The sequence below is a fragment of the Vombatus ursinus genome, unplaced genomic scaffold (assembly GCF_900497805.2).
Source record: "Vombatus ursinus unplaced genomic scaffold, bare-nosed wombat genome assembly UNPS02009205.1, whole genome shotgun sequence".
NCBI classification, from domain to species: Eukaryota; Metazoa; Chordata; class Mammalia; order Diprotodontia; family Vombatidae; genus Vombatus; species Vombatus ursinus.
The window spans coordinates 35,394,527-35,415,448 of record NW_020948983.1 but is presented as its reverse complement, the minus strand read 5'-3'; the positions used below and the strand labels follow the sequence as shown (position 1 = coordinate 35,415,448).

The 20,922-nt window shown below is 39.5% G+C and overlaps 1 protein-coding gene across 5 annotated transcripts in view; it reads right to left on the bottom strand.

Moving 5' to 3' along the window:
* SLCO3A1 (solute carrier organic anion transporter family member 3A1) overlaps positions 1 to 20,922 on the bottom strand; it is a 375,411-nt gene that overhangs the window by 37,906 nt on the left and 316,583 nt on the right. For all 5 annotated transcript variants that reach the window (XR_003568231.1, XM_027851706.1, XM_027851707.1 and 2 more), the window contains exons 5-6: positions 5,645 to 5,809; positions 1,023 to 1,221 (exon numbers count right to left, since the gene is read on the bottom strand). Coding sequence is in view for 4 of the 5 variants with exons in the window: in XM_027851706.1 (XP_027707507.1) it covers positions 1,023 to 1,221; positions 5,645 to 5,809 (364 nt within the window). In the remaining variant the exon portion in view is untranslated. The remainder of the gene's footprint in view (positions 1 to 1,022; positions 1,222 to 5,644; positions 5,810 to 20,922) is intronic.

Genomic DNA, 20,922 nt, shown 5'->3' with positions numbered 1-20,922 from the left:
ACCCCAAGTACTGCACATGGTAATGCCATTCCATGTATTTCCCTCTCACAGTGATTAGTCTAAAAGACTGTCCAAAGATTTAGGATGATGAGAAGAAAGTTGAAAAGGAAAACCATTAAGAAATGAAGACATTGCTTTATAAATGATGGGACTGCGGATTGAGAGCTGGAAGTGGTCTCTGAGGCCATCTAGTTCAATGCCCTTATTTTACAGATTTATAAACTCACAGTGGAAACTGAGGTCCAGGAAGGTTAAGTGACATGCCCAAGGTCACCCAGGTAGTGTCAGGAGTATTGACAATTTCCAGTATTTTTCAGGATTTGGTGCAATCTGTGCTGTCAGCCTTGAAGGTAATAATAAACTACAATATAAGAAAAATATCCTAGGGTATGAAAGACTTGCTTGTTCCATGGAGATATTTAGAAGAGGTATTGGTGGCACAGTGGATAGTGCCCTGGGCTTGCAGTTAGGAAGAGTCAAGTTCAAATCTTGCTTCAAATACTTACTTGTTGTGTCACCCTGGGCAAATCAGTGAACTGCTCTCAGTCTTAGTTTCCTGACATGTCATAGGAGGGGTGTTGGACTTAAAGACCTCTAAAGCCCCTTCCAGCTCTAAATCTATGATCCTGTGAAACTATGCGCCCTCTTCACGCTCACACTCACAGAAGGAGACACAGCTTCTTCTCTGCTGCGCCGTTAATGGAAACATAGATGGTGTACACAAGCCAGGGCAGTGAGTTCCACTGTCATGAGAGGGGGAAGAGGCATACCAAACATTGCCCCATTGCTCCACCTGTAATACCTGCAACTTCTTTGACAAATCAATCTCCCCTGGCCACCATTCCCTTCTATGTGTTGTCTCTATTAGAAGGTAATCACCTTGAAGGCAGGGACTGTCCTACTTTTGTATTTATACTTCTAGCACAGAGCCCAGCATACAGTGCTTAATTGATGCTTTTTCATTCATTCCTTCATTGCTTCATTCATTCTTTCATACCTGTTCAATTTCTTCTAGTACTTACTCATTTCCATAGGGAACAGTAACCCCAGCCACAGGACCTGTGTCACACCCCAGGAAGAGGAAGGAAACATAACAAGCTGTAGACACCAGGTTAACTAGCATGGCCATCCGAATGGCTCCCAGAGCGGACAGGCTGAGCTTCTTTACAAGAAGACCTCCTAGAAATATACCCAGACATGCACATGGGATAGCAGTCATCCCTAGAATAGAGCGGAAGAAAGAGATTAGAAATAGGAATGGTGTCAGTCTAGAAGAGCAAGGACTAGGGATATAAATGCTCAAACTAAAAACATATCCATATAAAAACCAGCAAGCATTCAATAATAATTTCAATGACTGATCTTGTGTCATCATTCTTAACATTTGAACACACTTTTTAGAGCTTCCACGTTTATATGGCACTAGACTGGGTGCCATGATCACCCAGACAAATCTGATGCTGAGAATAATGGAGACCACATGGCAAATGAATACTGAGCAACTGAGCAAATGAAAAAATAGTGTATAAGTGAAAGGATAAGAATATGTCATGGGGTGATAAAGGCTCACAGTGCTTATATATTTGGATTATATGGATCATGGGAGCATAGATTTAGAGTTGAAGGGACCTTGGAAGCCATCAAGTCTAACCCTCTTCTTCTACAGATATGGAAAATGAGACACAGAGATGTTAAGTGATGAATCTAGTATTAAAAAGCTAGAAAGTATCTGATGTGGGATTTAAATTTAGAGGCAGTGTTCTACCCACTCTGTCATGTTGCCTCGTGCATGGGGGCCAACTTGAATTTGTTATCTCTCTTCCAATTTATCAGGAAGAATGACTTTTCAGTTTCCTATACAGCCTAAGGTACCACCCACAAAAAGAGTGGTTTATACCATATGACAGTCTTGCCAAGATGATAGACAATTTGACAGCTTATAGAGTTTAAAAAAAATCAACTCTTCCTTAAGGTCAAATGAAAAAAAAAATGGTTCATATGTCATAGCCACCCACTTGCTCCAGGCAAGTTACTTTTTGTAAAGATTGGGAGGGCAGCACTTGGGATGGCAGCATGGTGCAGGGCAGATCTGGGGGCAGAGGATTCAAGTGTAAATCCTTGTTCTGTCACTCACTATCTGAGTGACCTTGGTCAAATCATATGACCTTTCTGGGGCTTGGTTTCCTTATCTATAAAACGAAGGCGTTGGACCAGGTGATCTCTGCAGTCTTTTCCAACTCTAAATTCATGATTTTACAAACACTATAAATACATGATTATAATCATTTGTATTTGACTTTATTCTGTTTTGCATCACCTTATTTTTATATAAAAGTCACCTGTAGATTATCAATATTGCTTAGGGTCAATTTGTAACAAATTGACCCTAGGATGGCTTCACCTTGTGTACTAGCATACCCCTAGAGCCACTTTCCACATTAACTGGCTGGTGTATATACTAGAGGAATGTATATTAGTTTCAATATCAAATCAAATATCACATAAGTAGGTAGGCAGAAATAATATAATGCTAGCTAATACCATAATAATTATATTTTGGACTCCTTTTGTGTGATATGGCCAAGATTCATGCAGAATGGGCATCCATGGATGGGTTTGTGATCTGTATCATTGGAGGATTGGAAGGAGTACCTATATTAATGAGGTCACAGAATATTGGAATAGTTTTATTGACAAATGTCAAACATTTTCAGATTCTCCACTATTGTGGACTATTTATATCATAATTTTCCCACCATAACTTCTTAGCACAGATACGATGAGCTGACCCTACTTGCATGAATGAAAGATACTCTTTTTTTTTTTTGGTTGGGCAATGGAGTTAAGTGACTTGCCCAGGGTCACACAGCTAGTAAGTGTTATGTATCTGAGGCTAGATTTGAACTCAGGTCCTCCTGAATCTAGTGCTGGTGCTCTACCCACTGCACCACGTAGCTGCCCAGAAAAATACTCTTGAAGATCAGGACTGAGATCTGTTTATCTTCCTTTCAATAGTACCTAGCACAGCACCAAAGCCCTCTGGGCACTTAGAAGGTATTATTTAGTGACTCTGCCAATACCACTTAACGTCCTCTTCCCTCTGAGCCACCGTAAACAATTACTCCCTCTCCTTGAAGCGTATTGCTCCTTAATACTTGTGGACAGTTATCATAACTTTCCTCCCAACTCTCTCCTCATTAAGTTAACCTATGCAGATTTAGTCCTTTTAATCTTCTCTCATAAATCAGTCCTGCCAGGCCCTTAATCATTTTTGATGTTGTGCTCTGAACTCTGTCCAATTTGTTGATGGCTCTGTGGTATTGCCCAGAGCTGGGCACTGCTGCTTCGGGAAGATTGAATAGGTTGTCTCCCAGGTCCATGAGAGCTATGAATAGAATATACTCCCATTGGAGCTTCACCTTATACTTATGATTCCCTTTCTTTGTGCCCATAACCATTGCCAGCCTACTCTGGTACCCTTTCTCTTGTGTTTTTTAATCCAGATGGCATGATGCCACTAAGTTGATCACAGTAAAAAAAAGAATTTATGAGGATCCTTTAAATGGCAGTCACATTCTTGGGCTGCTGAAAGAATTAGGATTCTTGGAATACATCCCTATGGGCTAAAATAATTACCTTTGATAGTATTCTGATCATTGAAACTAGTAGTGGGAAGAACAGGTGTTACACAGGCTCAAGGACTTGAGATTCTTCTTTTGACCTTTCCTCCAGAACTCTAATGACTGATTTGGTAACAGAAGAGCAGGGACCTATCATGAAGCTACACGCAGCCTGAAGTGGAAGTACCCCTTTCAAAGCAAGAAGAATTCAAAGAAAGGAAGAGAAAAGATCAGGAGGTGATGTACCATGTCTTCCTCTGTGCCTGGGGGCTCAAGTCTAACAATGTGAAGACAGAGTGTTAGAAAACTCAACATTAAAGGAAAAGACACATTCCGCTTTCTCAGACAGAAAAGGGCTGTGTTTTGTGATTGCCTCTTTGAAGTGAGAGCCTCTTTAATTTGCCTTTGGTTCCCAGTGCATGAGGTTTATAAACATTCTGTGCAATGTTCTTAGACTCTTTTTGGTTTATTGTGGTACAGATTGTTGAGGAAAAGAAAAGGAACTCTGCTGAGAGCTGAGTCAAAATATTCTCTTAAAAATAGACGGGTATGAAGTCCTGACCTTTTCCAAACCCTCTATAATCTTGCTCTATATTAGTCATCAGTTCTATTTTCTACTGTTCTTCACAATGGACAGTTTTTTCACTGTCCTCCGCACGAGTCATGTTCCTTCCTGCCTTTGGGGTTTTACCAGAGTTGGTAGGTATCCCTAACTGGGATGCCCTTCCCCTTCATCTCTGCCTGTCCAAATTTGTCCTTGCCTTCAAGACCCAACTGACGCCCCACTTTCCCCACGAAGTCTGCCCTGACTGTTCCAGTTCACTCTGATCTCTACTATTCCTGAAACTCCTGTTTCCCAGTAGCACTTAATTTTTTTATGTTACCTTTCACTTCTTGATTATTCACTATCTTGTAAGGCTAGGATACGGATAGGGACTAGACATGTGATTTCATGGATATAGGGGACTCCTAGGCAATGAAAGTCGCTCAACCAATGTATGTAGGCACCTTCTCTGAGACTTATAGCCTTAGGGAGGAGCCTAGAGCTGAGAAGTCAAAGACATGGAGCACAGACCTCATGTAGCCACAACATTCTAGGGTGCCCCTCAACCAGATTAATGCAATTGGGCAATATTGAACAAAATGAATGAAAATACAATAAAACATATATAATATTACATTTAAAAACTACATCAACATACAGACCAAAGGGATCCTTATGTACAGATTAGTGGCCCCCATTTATAGTTGAATTTGACACCATTGGCCTAGAGCACTGAGAAGGTAAGTGACTTCTCCAGGGTGACAACAACAGTGTGGATTAGAAAGGAGATTTAAACTCCAGTTTTCCTGACTTCAGGTCAGCTCTCAGTCTACTATCCCACAGATGAAGCCAGGTGGTGCAGTGGATAGGGCCTTGGCCTGGAGTCACAAAGACCTGAGTTCAAATCTGGCCTCAGACTCTTTCTAGCACGTGATCCTGGGCAAGTTATTTAAGTTCTGTTTGCCTCAGTTTCCTCACCTATAAAATGGAGATAATAATAACACCTACCTCCTAGGATTGTTGTGAGGAACAAGTGAGGTAATACTCATAAAGGCTTAGCACAGTGTCTTGCCCATTGTAGGGGCGATATGCATATTAGCTATTACTATTAGATCATTCTGTAATTGCTTCAGGTGCATAAGTCCTATCTCAAGAATAAACTTTTGAAACTATTTAAAGGGGCAGGAATGTAAGCTCTTTGAGGACAGGGGCTGTTTTCATTTTTATCCTTGTGTCCCCATGTCTAACAAAGTGCTTTTAAGGCATTTAAAATATTTATTGAATTAAATTGCATTATATATTACATATATTCTCCTTTGCCACCAATATTGAGCAAAGTGTTTAAAACACAGTAGGCATTGTTAAACTTGTTGGATGGAATTGTCAAAGAATTCTCTTCTCCTCCTGCTTACTGTGGCTCCTCCCCCGTGGAGGACTAAATAAACAGCCATCCTGGCTTTAGGATGGGAGGGCCACTCACCCAGCAGCTGGTTGGCTGATGAAGTTGTGAGGTTAAACTGCTGTTCCAAGTACTTTCCCAGGAAGGCAGCAAAGCCAGCCACCACTGCAATCTCCATACAGGCTGCCAGGACGATGCAGGTGAACACAGGGTTAGACAACAGATGCTTTGTCACTTTAGGAATCACTGCAAGGAATATCAGAGCAAAGAGTAATCATTAGCCAACTAGCACTGATTTATTTATTTATTTATTTTTTATCATGCTTCTTATTCCTATCATAGCTTATTGACAGTGACTGATAACTCAAGTGGATCTTGGATCTGATTCATGCCAACCCTTATGGGAAAAACCACAAGAAAAAAACAACACACCACAACATGAACAAAAACTGCTGGGAAAACTGAAAAAGAGTATGGCAGAAACTAGGCATAGACAAAAATCTCACACCATATACCAAAATAAAGTCAAAATGGGTTCATGAACAGATATAAAGGCTGATACTATAGGCAAACTGGGAGAGCAAGGAATAGTTTACCTATCAGATCTATGGAGAACAGAAGAATTCATGACCAAACAGGAGATAGAGAACATTACAAAAAGCAAAATGGATAATTATGATTACATTAAATTGGAAAGTTTTTGCACAAACAAAGCCAATGCAACTAAGATTAGAAGGAAGGTAGAAAATTGGGAAAGGATTTTTACAACCAGTCTCTGATAAGGTCTTCATTTCTAAAATATAAAGAGAATTAATTCAAATTTATAAGAATACAAGCCATTCCCCAATTGATAAATGATCAAAAGATATGAACATACAGTTCTTAGACGAAGAAATTAAAGCCATCTATAGTCATATAAAAAATGCTTTAAATCACTATTGATTAGAGAAATGCAAATCAAAATGACTCTGAGGTACCACATCACACCTATCAGATTGGCCAACATGACAAAACAGGAAAATGATAAATGTTGGAGAAGATGTGGGAAAATTGGAACACTGATGCATTGTTGGTGGAGTTGTGAAATGATCCAACCATTTTGGAGAGCAATATGGAACTATGTCTAAAGAGCTATAAAAATGTGCATACCCTTTTACCCAGCAATAGTACTTCTAGGGCTATATCCCAAAGAGATCATACAAATGGGAAAAGGACCCACATGTACAAAAATATTCATAGCAGCTTTTTTTTTGTGGTGGCAAAGAATTTGAAATTGAGAGGATGCCCATCAATTGGGGAATGGCTGAGCAAGTTGTGGTATATGAATGTGATGGAATACTATTGTGCTGTAAGAAATGATGAACAGGTTGACTTCAGAAAAATCTGGAAAGACTTGTATGGTCTGATGCTGAGTGAAGTGAGTACAACCAAGAGAATGTTGTACATAATAACAGCCATGTTGTGTGATGACTAATATTGATAAACTTAACCCTTCCTGGCAATACAAGGATCTAAGACATCTCCAGAGGCCTTGTGATGGAAAATGCTATCCACATTCAAAGAAAGAACTATGGAAGTTGAATTGCTATTTTTTTTCCTTCTGTTGAGTTTTGTTTCCTCTTTCTGATGGTTCCTTCTATAGGTTTTTATTTTCACTTACATCACTAATGTGAAAATACAAAAAAAAAAGCCACACCATTTTTTTTCCCCTGAGCTCCCACCAGTGGTCAGGATGGGGGTTTATTGTTAAAGTCAGCTAAAACACTCTGGAAACGTGATTGAAATGGGAGAAAAATGTGTTTTTGTCTGTGGCATACTATCCTGGGATCTGCTGTTGGGTTTTTGAGGTCTGAAAATAAGCCACTGAGGAATCCTTTGTGGGGGCCAAGAGATGGGGCAACCAAGAAACTAGTAGGCTCATTAAACTTCTTTTCAAGACCCGAGGGAGGAGAAACTGCACTTTTAATATGAGAAAACACCTGATATTGCTGAAGACATCAACCGCTAGGCTGTCTAATGAAATACTGACAAATGGTCCACAGCAGAACATTTCTCTGTGGCTGGGCCTGGAGGATGGAAATTAGAAAGTGCTATCCCTGTCAGCCAGCAGAAGGGGAGTGAGCAGATGACAGATACCCTGTCCTTCCTGCTGCCTCTCTCTGGCTCTATGTTCACCTATCATCTGGTCAGTTGGTTTATTCCTGAGAGTGTCTGAGTGGCAGGCAGAATAGTAGTGTGGAAAGAACTCTATTGTCTTGGAGTCCAGATATCCCAATCACTAGCAATGTGACTATGGGAAAGTCATTTAACCTCTCTGAGCTTCAGTTTCCTTGTGTGAAAAGTAGGGATAAAAATATTTATATAATCCACCTTACAGGATAGTCATGAGGGAAGTGTTTCATGAGCCTTACAGAACTATACTAATGCAAGCTCTTTGTTACTGTTTATCACTCTCAGTCTCAGCTGTTCCTGGATGTAATGAAAAGAGAACATTGTTGTCTTCAGATTGTGAGGCACATTCATCTGAATACATTCCACGGTAGCAAATCTTTGTCTTTCGAGGATGGATTTAATTTATGGAAATATCCAAAAGTAATTTGGAGACAAAGTCTGGTAAAATGAGGTAGATAATAAATGATAAATCTACCTCATTTTACCAGACTTTGTCTCCAAAGTGGCATTGACAATTTTGCTAAGCAACCAGATGTGACTATGAGGTGATGAGATTGCAAAGGAAAGGAAGCTAGACTGGGAGTTAGGATGCCTGTTTCATCAATAACAAGCTGTATGACCTTGGCCAAATCACTGGATTTCTCCGAGGCTCTTTTCAGCTATTCTATTTGGTCCTGGAGAGAAGAACTAGGAGTAATGAGAGAAAGTTACAGGGAGGCATATTTTGACTTAATATTAGGAAAATTTTCCTAATAAGAATTGTCTGACAATGGAACGAACTGCTTTGGGAAATAATGATTTTTTTTTTCCTAGAGATATTCAAAGCGAGTCTGGACAACTGATAGTCCAGGATGTCATAGACAGAATTCATGTATTGGTTAAGGATTGGACAAAATAATCTTTGAGTTTCCTTTTGACTCTGAGATTATATGATTCCTCATCTGTGAAATGAGCAGTTTGGACAAGATGAGAGGCAGCATGGTCTAGGGGAAAAAGTACTTGATTTGGAGTCAAATCCTGGCTTTGCCTCATAATACTTTTGTGACATTCAGCAAGTCACTTAGCCTCTGGGTCTCAGCTTTCTCATCTGTAAAATGAGGAGACTAGATTAAACCTTGAGGCCCTCTTTGGCTCTAAATTTTGGATCCTATAATTTCTAAGGTACGTCATGACAGCTGACATTTAGATAGAACTTCAGGGTTTACAAAAAGGTTCACAGATATATTGACTTAAGCCTCACAATAGTTGTGTGAAATAGGTATTCTAGGTATCAGTATACCCATTTTAGAGATTAGGAAATTGAGGCATAGAGAAATTGTTCATAGTCACACAATGAGTAAATGTCAGAGGTGGGATTTAAAACACAGGTCTCACCTAACTCAGAGTACAGAACTCTATTGTTTCTACACTACTCAAGTTTTCTTATCTGACTTATAAACTGTCCCTGTAAATTTGTTAACTCCCAGAGAGGAGTTCCACAATGTTTTAAGCATCATCAGAATGTGCGTAGACAATCATAGCTTAATAGAATCATAGCTTATGAGCTAGAAGTGACCTCAGAGGCTATCCTCATGTTGCAGATTAGGAAACTGAGGCCAGTTCAGAGGTCAGTAACTTGCCCAGTATACACAGGCAGCAAGGCTAGAATTTGAACCAAGGACTCCCAGATCCAAACCCAGCACTCTTCATATGATCTTCTTAAAGACAACACTGGATTTGAGTATAAAAAGCCCTAATATTTAAAAAACATCATTTAGAGTCTTCCTTTGTAAACTGTTTCTTATTACAAAAATGTTAACTGTGGGTTCCACTTGTTTGTTTGCTCATCCACTGGAATTCTGACGATCAGTCTGACAGCCCAGCTCACAACTCTGAGTCCCCACTGAGATGAACGACGCTCTGTCTTCCCAGGCTGGGGCAGGACCCTAGCCTCTCTGACCAGGAGTCGTGTTTCGGACGTGGAAACGGCCCTACGGAGCACAACCAGATTTCCACCTCTTTGTTTCAGTGCAAGTAACCCTTTGTTCTTTGACTAAAGACAGCAAGATTAGGGATTGGGGGGGAGAGGGAAACTAGCTTTAAAAGAGGAAAAACTGGTTAATGTATGAAATGTTATATTTTTCTACTTCAGCAAGCATTTTAATTATGCCAGAGATAGGTCCACTTCAGCAGGAAGGATTCCTCACCAAGGCAGGAGCCTGCCTGCTTTTGTCTTAATACCTGGTGACTAATTTCTCACTGAATTAGACGTGAAAATCATTAAACTTGAGAATCATCTCATGGAAGGGTGGAGGGAAGCCTCACTGGGCCTTGTTTGCATTGAAATTTTTTTTTCTTTTCTATTAAGCATATGACAGATTGCTCAGGTTCTTGCCTCTGTTTTCCTCCCAGACTTCTCTTTTCTTTTCCATGTTTAATTGCACTAACTTACAGCACTCTTAATAGACAATGCTTTTTAAAAGGCTCAGTCTGGCCTCTCTTGGTCCTATTTGAAAGGGGTTGTAATTATCTTGATCCTAAGGCTATCCCAATGTTTCCAGCTCTTTCATCCAAAAGGACTTTCAAAGCTCATAAAATTCTGATTTCCTAAGGATATAGAAGGCATAATGAGGCAACAGAATATAGAGTGGCCTAGAGAAACAGTTTCAGCGCAAGCAACCTCCTTCCAGGACTTGTGACCACCTGCTGCCTTTCTCAGCCATACCTCCTGCCTACTGATTCACACTTAGAAGTTGAGGAGTGGAGGACCCTGGAGGGAGGAAGGGAAAAGGATCAATTTGAATTTAGCAGTCAGTCAGCCAGTCAGCCAGCCAAGCCCAGAAAAAGGTTTTTAAAATATGCTCTTAAGCAACATACAACCACAGCACCAGCTGGGCAGCCTTGCTGAGACTGAGTGGCATAAGGTAGATGAAAATAGGAAAGAAAGGCTGAAATGGCTTTAGGGAAAATGATTAACCACAACAATAACAACCACCACCATTCACTCTCCACCTCAGACATTTTAAAAAGTATAGCTTCTAAAACAATTTTGCATTTGCAGTCTTAATTGAGGTTGGGGGCTATTCTAAATGTATTCTCTTCTGACTCTAAGGTCAAACAGCAAGGTATTTCACACTATGGTACACGCAGATGAAACATGATAGCCTCTCTAAGAATCTTGTACCTAAGTTGTTAAGAAGTTACCGAAATGAAAAAATGAAGGCAAGAATATTTAGATTATTAAAGATGCTATGCTTTATCAACTTCAAACCCCTTCTCCACCCTATTTTTGTGTTTTGCAAGAAAACTTGGTTCAGTTTTCCAAAAGGACACAAACTACACAAAACTAAAACAAATGCAAATTATTCACTACCATCCAAAGGAAGATGGCATGGGATGGCAGAAAAAACACTAAGACTAAGAGTCAGGAGACTGGAGTTACAGTCTTAGCTCTGTGGTATATCTGCTGTGTTGACCTCAGCCATGTTCATTTCTCTATGGGCCTCGATTTCCTCAACTGTAAAATGAAAAGTGGAGCTTGGCAACTTTTGAGGTCCCACTAACTTGTAAAATTCTAAGGGGAAAGGCAGAGAGCATTTTCTTGGTACCTGTTAAAACCATTTCCTTCTAAATGAGCATAGAAATCATGCATGTTTTCAAAATATTTGGTATCTAGTCTGATGGATGACAGCACTGCTGTTAACAGAGATGAAACATCCCTATTAGTCCTTCTGAAAGGATAACATGGGCCACTTCTAAACAAAAATCCCATTTTGGGGGCCTAAATTTTAACAGGGAGGTGGATAGCCAGCAGCTTGAGAAAATGTAACAAATGGAAAATCTGAGGGTACTTCCAAATACTTTCTTTCCTAAACTAGGGTTTAAAACACTTTGGGATTATATCCAACTCAATCCAGTAAGCATCTGTTTATTGCCTATTTCATGCAAGGCACCATCCTAGGGACTAGGATTCATTCATTCATTCATTCATTCATTCATTCATTCATTTATATTTTGGGAATGGTATGGATTCTACATTTTTTATTTTATCAGTGTGAGGCATTCCAATGTAAAAACTCTTCCATCTCCCACAAGGCATGTACTGAGGCACTGGAAATATGAGAAAAAAATGAAAAATAAAACAAACAAAATAGCTTCAAGGAGCTTGGGTTTTGAGATTTGGAAGGAATCTGAGATTCTGACCCAACCTACAGCACAAGCCTAAAGGTTCTCTTCCTATGAGGAAGTCCACGTGGGAGAGCTATTCTTGATGAAAGTCAACACAAGAGGTTTTATATTTTGCTGCCTGATAGAATAGGGAAAGTTGAACCTGTGTGACTATTATAACAGGGGTTTGAGAGCTGAATGGCATCCTGGGATTTGTAGTTCACAGGTACAGGTACTGTCCTCTCAGTTCGAAGAGTGATGTGTGATTCTTGATGTTCTTGAGAGGAATGCACACCTGAGTCATCTCTGGGCATTCTTAAAGGAATACCTACAGCTTTTGAGACAAAGACTGAGAAGGAATAGTGGAAAATGAGCAGAAGCACCAATGGGGAACCATCCTCAGCCCTGCTCAGGACTTAATGAGCTAAGCAGGAAAGAATCAGTGGCAAGAAAACAGGTGAAAAGAGAAACTGGAAGGACAGACGTAAGGAAAAAAATGAAGAAGGTCATTGATACCCGATAAGCAGAGTCGGTTTTGGCTGACTACTAGTTGAACCCACATCTTTAGGACTGAGGATGTGTTTTTAAAGGTCCACTCTTTACTTAACTTCCCTTGCCAATGCCCATCTAGTAATAGACACCATAACACACTCTGCTTGCTTATTTTTAACTGAATTAAGATTTTTGCTTCAAACACAAAATGCTAAGCTAGGTATGAACACAAATTTGAATTAAGGCAGGGAATCTATTGTGATTGTACTAATAACTTTTTATCTTAAATAACTGCCACAATACAACAGAGTAAGGGACAGAAGGGCCATTAAATTTCCCTTAGGCCAAAAATTGAGCTAAATGTAGCAGGATATGACTGATGAAATCTTTAGAGAGAAAGGGTGTAGGGGGTGTAAGTGACCTGGTGAAAAGATCATGCCCTAAATCACATCATTCCTCAACCTCCCAGGAAATATCCCCAAAAGATTCAATTTTCTTCTATTCAGTAGGAAGGAGGGAAAAGAAAGGGATGACTAACAGCTAGCCAACTATATGCCTCACAAGCATACCAACACTCATAGGTGATACATTATGATAAGTACAGGGACTGGACATTTAATTTCATGGATTTAGGGAACTCCAAGATGAGGGGACTTCTACCAATTCAGACTGGCATCTTCACAACAATATGTAGTCTGAGACTGTTGCCCAGAGCATAAGTAGGGTAAACCACTTTCCCAAGCAAGTTATTCATATAACTGATTACGTGACCAGGATGAATCAGAGGCAAGACTTGAACTCAGGTTTTCCTGGCTCCAAGGCTGATCCTCTTTCCTCTGTGCCAAGTTGTTTCTCAGGGGCAATGATATTAGCAACACTTCAGACGTGCTACCTTATGTCATTGGTATCCCACATCCTGGACTTAGCCACCTAGGGAGTAAAAACATTTTTTTCAACCATACTGTTGCCTCTTCTATATTTCTGGACTTTCTGGACCAGGAAAGACAATTCAGGTTCTCTTCCCAAACTGCTTTACTCAAATTCTAAATCTTATCTTATGTGTCCTTCATTCTTAATTCCCCTCTGACAAATTCCTTTTTCTTTTCTGTCCAAAGCACTACCCAGCCTTAACCTTCAGGAGACAAATCCTTACCACACACTTCCAGATACTTTGATTGGCTAGAGGCTTTTATAAAACCTAGGATAATTGAAAACACACTGCTCACTTAAAAAAAAAAAGATTTAAGCAACAACAATGGCACTTGACATGGTTTAAGCTTTCTAATCTTTAAGGTCGCTCAGCATTTTGCACAGGAATGTTCTTCTTATTTTCAACAACTTTAAAAAGTACATGCATTTATCATCATGCAAAATTATTTGTGTGAATATGTAAAGCAAAAATATGCTTAGAGTTGTTACTTTTGCTTTTTGGGTATTTTGTTGTTTGTTGTTTGGTCATTTTAGCTATGAAACCACTGGAGTGGTTTGCCATTTCCTTTTCCAGCTCATTTGACAGATGAGGAAACTGAGGCAAATAGGGTTAAGTGGTACTTAATAAATGGTTGTTTCCATCTTTCCTTCTGGCATGGATAAGAGTTTCCCAGTAGGAGAAGGCATGGATGGGTAATAATATGTACCATTGAAGGGAATACTCACATGGATGAAATAGCCCATTCAAGGATACAGAGATTAATGAAAATTCACCTTAGTCATTGCCTCTTCCTTGCATCTTCAAATCAAATGAAAGAATAAAAAAAAAAACAGGAAAAAAAAGAAACCAAATTTTGCTCCTTTAAAACAGGAAGTGTTGCCTTTCTTTCTTTGTATCTTACCACCTAGCAATGTCCTCAGCAGATAACCAATGTTTAGAAATGCTTGTTGATTGATGGATTAAAACACATCATATCATGAAGAGAAGAAAAAAGAATGATTGAAGAGAATTGAAATAAATAAGACAAATGAAGTTGACTCACATAACCTAAATGTCTTAGGGGCCATGAAATCAGCCTGAAAGGACACTCTGACTTAAATTGGATTGTGAGAACAGAAGATAGTCTGTGATTAAGCTGCTACTCATATTCTGCCGAATCACAGAAATAGAAATGATGTAACTGATGCGGTCCAAGCAAATGTTAGTGTATGCTAATACAAGTATATGCTAATAGAGCTAAGAAGCCCAGGAACTGTATTTCTCCTTCCATTTCTACCACTGATTGCTGAGCTGCTTAAACCTAATTGTTCATGATTATCCAGGACGCTGGATTTAGAGTAAGGAAGAGGCTGAGTTTGAATCCAGTATTGGACACTTACTAGCTTAACCTCTCTTAAAATAGTATGGATAAGTCAATTAAACTTTCTCAGCCTCAGGGGTTCCATCTGTAAAATAGGGATGATAATAACCATGCTACTTATTGTACAGGGTTGTAAGGATCAACTGAGAAAAGGAGTGCAAAGCACTTTGTAGCCCTTAAAGGGATAGTAACAGGTACTGGATCTGTGATTTTTGGGAGAGGGTATACAGAACTCCTAGATGGGGAAACTCTACCATTGCAGATAGGTACCTTATAGTCTCTATGTCTTATAATCTTAGGGAGTTGCCAAGAGTGCTGAGAGGTAAAGGGATTTGCCAAGCATCATAAAACAACATATTTCAGAAGTGGGATTTGAACCTAGATGTTCTTGAATGTGAGGTCATTATACCACATCGGGTTTTTTTAAAATTATAGCGATTGTTCTATAAGAAATGATGAGCAGGCAGATTTCAGAGAAACATGGAAAGACTTAAATGAACTAATGCTGAGTGAAGTGAGCAGAACCAGGAGAACATTGCACACAGTAACCGTAACATTGTGTGATGACCAACTTTGATAGACTTAGTTCTTTTCAGCAAAACAATGATCTAAGTCAGTTCCAAAAGATTCATGATGGAAAATGCTATCCACATCCAGGGAAAGAATTATGGAATCTGAATGCAGATCAAAGCATACTCTTCTCTCTCTCTCTCTCTCTCTCTCGGTCTTTCCCTTTTGTTCTGATTCTTCTTTCACAACATGACTAATGTGGAAATATGTTTAATATGATTGTACATGACTATATCAGATTGCATGTCATCTTGGGGAGGGAAAAGTGAGGGAGAAAAAAATTGGAACTCAAAATCTTGTAAAAGTGAATGTTGAAAAAAAATTAGTGAAATGATCACATGACTTGAATTAGAACACCTGGACTCAAGTCCTACCTTGACTCATACTTAGCCTCTCCAGGTCTTGATTTCTTTATTATAAAATGTGACCAATGATCATTTTCATGCTTCCCTCATTGGATTGGTGAAGCTCAAATTAGACCACGTTTTGTATCCATGTAGTATTACATCAACATTAATCATTGTTCATTTTTTTTGGCTAAATAGTAACTTCTGTGATGGCATAGGTTACGGGTTTATTTATCTTTGTAGTATTTGAAACCATAATTCACAATACTTTGCCTTGTTTAATTTAATGAGTAGTTTTTGAATGTAAAAGGGAAGGTATGAATGATATCCAGGCCAAAGCAGCATTGAGTGGTTAAAAAGCAGCCTAATTTGTTGACAATGGATGAGGTTGGTCAGAATCTCTTGATTGTCCCTCAGAAGACCTGGCTGATACCATGCATTATTTAAGAATGTTCTTCAGAGAGACCATATGCAAAGGACAATGCTTTCTATGTGTGGTCTAAGATTGTAGAAGATTAAAGATTAAAAGGAAATTACTTGCTACAGGTGACTAACACCATTTTGACTGAAATCAAATGCTTGGTTTCGTGCAGTTGTTGAGACAGCACATAGCTGATCAATTAAATTGATTCTTTTTTTTTTTTGTTATCTTCACCTGCTTGTCCTATAGAGAAGGCCATAAAACAGAAAAAAACTCATTGCAACATAACATCAGTCTGTTTTTAGTAAGAATTCAGCATTCATCAAAGACACACTTAGCTCATTGCAAGCTACCTTAGAAATTGGTGATAACCCACATGTTTCCCTGGGATTGGAGTGTGAAGTCATAAGTATAAGATCACCACAGGATCAGAGAGAGATGAAGAAATGGGGCCTAAATGCAGGAAACACTTACTTAGACTTCAATACTGTATCTTTCTCAGTTGGAGGAAACAAACAGAAAATGACTAAGGACAATAAAAAAGGTCTTTTGTAAGTAAATAGCTACTTCTATAACTATACTTCAGTGCCTAAGCACCAGTTTGGAAAGAATTGCTGTCCTAGCTTATCTGATACTTTGCTGTTCTCAGACAGCATTTTTGAAAACTCTAACAATTCAAAAATTCATTTCTGGAACTTGGAATGTGGGGAGGAAAAGGAACCTTTTCAAAACCCTAAATGGTGTAGGGGGAAATTATAGCTGATGAAAAATTCGTATCTTCAAAAAACAGTTTTCTGTTTTTTCTGGTGAGGACCAATTTGTATACAATACAATGTAAATGTTGATGACAACCTAATTAAAGAGTTGACCAATAGTATTCCCTAACAGGTAATGTGCAAAAATTATCCCCACAGAAATTATAGCTCTTTGATCCAAAGCATCACATAGAGGTCAAAACTTTTGGGTGGCTGGGTCCAGAGCTATAACTAGAGATTCAGGAATCTAGAGCAAATTTAGCTGTGTGTAGGGGGGGTGGGGAGGAGGGGGGAAAGCAGTTTACCACAATCAGGTATAGTCAGTCTCCCATACCATCTATCTGGAGCCCCATTTCCCCAAACTCTCAACCTGCTAGGAAAAAAGTAAAAAGGGACAGGTGGGAGGAAGGGTATAGGGGTGTGGCGGGGGCAAGGCATCCCAAAAAGGTGAGCTCCAGGAGAGTATAACAATGACAGAAGGCTTGGGGCTGGTGGTAGTCAACATGGAATAAAGGCAGTGATGCTATATAGTGAGAGACCAGTCAGAGGATTTCTGAAGGGAGGAATTTTATTTACCCCCTAGCCTTCAGGCACCTTTGGCACCCTGAGGCAAAGACCAAGTCTTTATACCCTAGTTACAGATCAGTTGGCTTCTTTACCTTGCCAAATAAACATGTGGGGAAATTTTAACAGGGAAATCACACAAATTTCATTTCAGAAGACAAATCAAATGAAGAAAAGCAATCTGCCATTTAGCCTGCAGGACAAGGACTCTGATCACCAGTCTCCTCACAATAACATTATGGTGGAAAGGCAATGGCCTCCTAATTGAGAAAAATGTAGCAGAAACCTATTGCTTACTGGCTGAGTATAGGATGGGGTTGTTAATGGAGGCACAGGAAACAAAGACATGAACTGATTTCTGCAGCCGGTGAGACCACAGACACAACTGAGAAATGAGCAGGAGGAATGGCTACCTATGAGCACAAAATGCTACCCAAATGAAAGCACACCTGCGGTGGGTAAAGGTGAAAAATGAAGGGAAGCCTCCTGACTTCTGCCCCTGTGCCCCGGTGAGGAAGATTCTCTACACCCACAGAGGAGGGAGTAATCTGCAAAAAGGGAAAAGGGGGTGATGCTTCCTATAGCCCAGGGGCCTTGCACAGACAAGTGGGTTGCTTGGAAGCTGGCAGTAGAGCTGGATTTTTCTTTTGAATCCCAGTCACTCATTTCAGTTTTTTATGAAAGACTAAAAATCCTATTGAGGAAAATCAGTTAGGAAAGAAAGTCAAGGGCACCTTGGTGCAGGGCCAAGAATCTAAATAGATTTAAACTCATCAATAATAGAAGGGGCTTCAAGTCAAGATCCACAAGAACCCTTACATAGTGGGACTGAAAAGCAGAATGTCTATAGCAAAAACCCTTCCTATGTTGAAGTACTCACAATACAGGCTGTTCTACAGTCCAGACACATCGGTCTACTTGGCTGTTCCTTCATCTCCTGCCTCCATGCTTTTTCCCCCTCTGCCCTCCATGCCTGGAATGCCATCCCTCCTCACCCCTGCTTCTTAGCTTCTCCAGCCTCCTTTGAACTCTTAGCTCAAATTCCACCTTCTTCAAGCCAACATCACCTGAATAATCTGGATAAAGAAGGAGCTATTGGTCAGTGCTCATTATTTGGGTACTTTCTGTGGTTGTCAGGGAAGCAGTGTGGAAAGGAGGAATGGAAATAGCATTGAATTTGGAGCCCAGTGTCTTCAAATACCAACTCTACCATTTATTCCCTGTGCAACCGTGGACATCAATTTCTTCCTTTGTAAAATGAGTAAGTTGGACTGGATGATCTTTAACATGCCTTCTGGCTCTAATACTCAATGATCTATGATTCTCTGGGTTCTAGGATCTAATGATATTGGGTGCATGAAGCCAAGTAATAGTAATAATTAGTATTAATACTACTGATAATAAACAGCTGACTTTATGTAGCACTTACTATGTACCAGGCATGGTGCTAAGCACTCGACAGTTATTATCTCATTTAGCCTTCTTGAAAACCCTGGGAAGGGAGTAATATTATTATCCTCAGTTTATAGATGAGGAGACTGAGGAGAACAGAGATTTAAGTATCTTGCCAGGATTACATAGCTAGTAAATGTCTGAGGTCACATTTGAATTCAGGTCTTCCTGACTCCAGGCCTAGTGCTCTATCCACTGCGTGAGCATTCTATCTTCATTATTTAGCCTTGTTCCATTAAGTAACCATATAGTACTGATTCCATCTGGGTTTACTTGTGTCTACAAGTATGTGTCTTGTGTTGTCTACAAGTACGTGTTTACTTGTGTCTATCAGAAGTATGTGAATGTGGCTCTATCCAGCTAAATCCATCTTCATGACTGGAAAAACTACTAAAATACATATTCTCCATAGGGTGGGCCCAAATATCAGTGTCACATTATTTTAAAAAAAAGCAGAACTTTCTTACATAGGTAATAATATATGCAGTAAGAGTCGATACAGGGAAATTTATCCTTTGCCTTGTTTTTCAATCCCCAAGTAAATAACAAAGATCTAAGGAAAGTAGACTAGCCCACTCAGCCAACTCCTTGTTTACCTTCTTGTATGGACCTGTTTACAAGAAGTTATATACACAAAATTAATACCTTATCTTTATATGACATTTTCTACTTTTCCTTTCTTTTTAAACATTATTTTATTTATTTATTTTTAGTTTTCAACATTCACTTTTATAAGATTTTGAGTTCTAAATTTTTCTCTCTTCCTTCCCCTCTCCCCTCCCCAAGACAGCATGCAATCTGATATTGGCTAAACATATACAATCATATTAAACATATTTCCACATTAGTCAACATTTTCTACTTTTCTAAGTTCTTTCACATCCCTGATCTCCTGTGATATTTACAATCATTCTGTAAAGTACATTGGCCAGGTATCTTTTCCTAGTTTTATTGATGAGGGAAGGGACAGTTGAAGAAATTAAGCAATCTGCATGTGACCACACAGCTTCTTAGGGGCATTAGGACTAGAATCCCTGTTCTTTAATGCTAGTCCAATGCCCCCGGGTTTGCCACTTGCTACCTATGTAAACTTGGGAAAATCACTTCATCTGTCAGTTTTTTTCTTGTCTGTAGAGTGAAGTGGTTGGATGGAAAGCTTTCTAAATGACATTGCAGCTCTAAATCTGGGGTGCCACCCACATTTGATACTCTTACTCAACAGAGCTAAATTCCTAAAGGCAGCTGCTCTGGATATGTCATTTTTGAAATGACATAACTGAGACACATGCAAGTGAGGGAACATATGGATTTCTTGTTTTATTTCTTGGGATCAAGCTTGATATTATAAGCAGTAAAAGAGCCCCACATCCCAAACTTTGCAGAACTTATTCAGCTCCCATGGTGGAGTTCCTGAGAAACATTGGAATGGTTATTCCATAATGGGGGAGATCCAAAGGAGTATGTTGTTCCATGATGCAATGATCCCTTTTTGAATGCTGCTTATAACTTGATTAAACAGATACCTATAGGCTGAGAGGATTCTACATGCCAGGACAGGGGGACAGTATTGTTAGTAAAGTGTAGCTGACAATATCAACGACTAAACTTGATCCTATTCAAAGCCTGAGTTTAAGAAACAAGTAAAGATGGTTAGCTAAGTGGCACAGCGGATAAAGTGCCAGGCCTGGAGTCAGGATGACTCATCTTCCTGAGTTCAAATCCAGCCTCAGATACTTACTAGCTATGGGACCCTGGCCAAGTCACTTAACCCTATTTGCCTCAATTTCCTCATCTGTAAAATGAACTGGAGAAGGAAATGGCAAACCACTCCAATATCTTTGCCAAGAAAACCCCAAATGGGGTCATGAAGAGTCAGACCTGACTGAAAAACGACTGAACAACAAGAAGATGGTCAAAATATGCCAATGCTCTGAGTAAGAGTGAAATAGATCCAACACTATAGTAAAATCCCTTCCTATCCTCAAGTGCTCAAAATACTGGAAACTCTCCTGCCTAGCCACACTGGCCCACTTGCTGTTCATCAGATACAAAGATACAATACTTCATCTCCTATTTCTAGGTCTTCCTTCCTTCCTTCCTTCCTTCCTTCCTTCCTTCCTTCCTTCCTTCCTTCCTTCCTTCCTTCCTT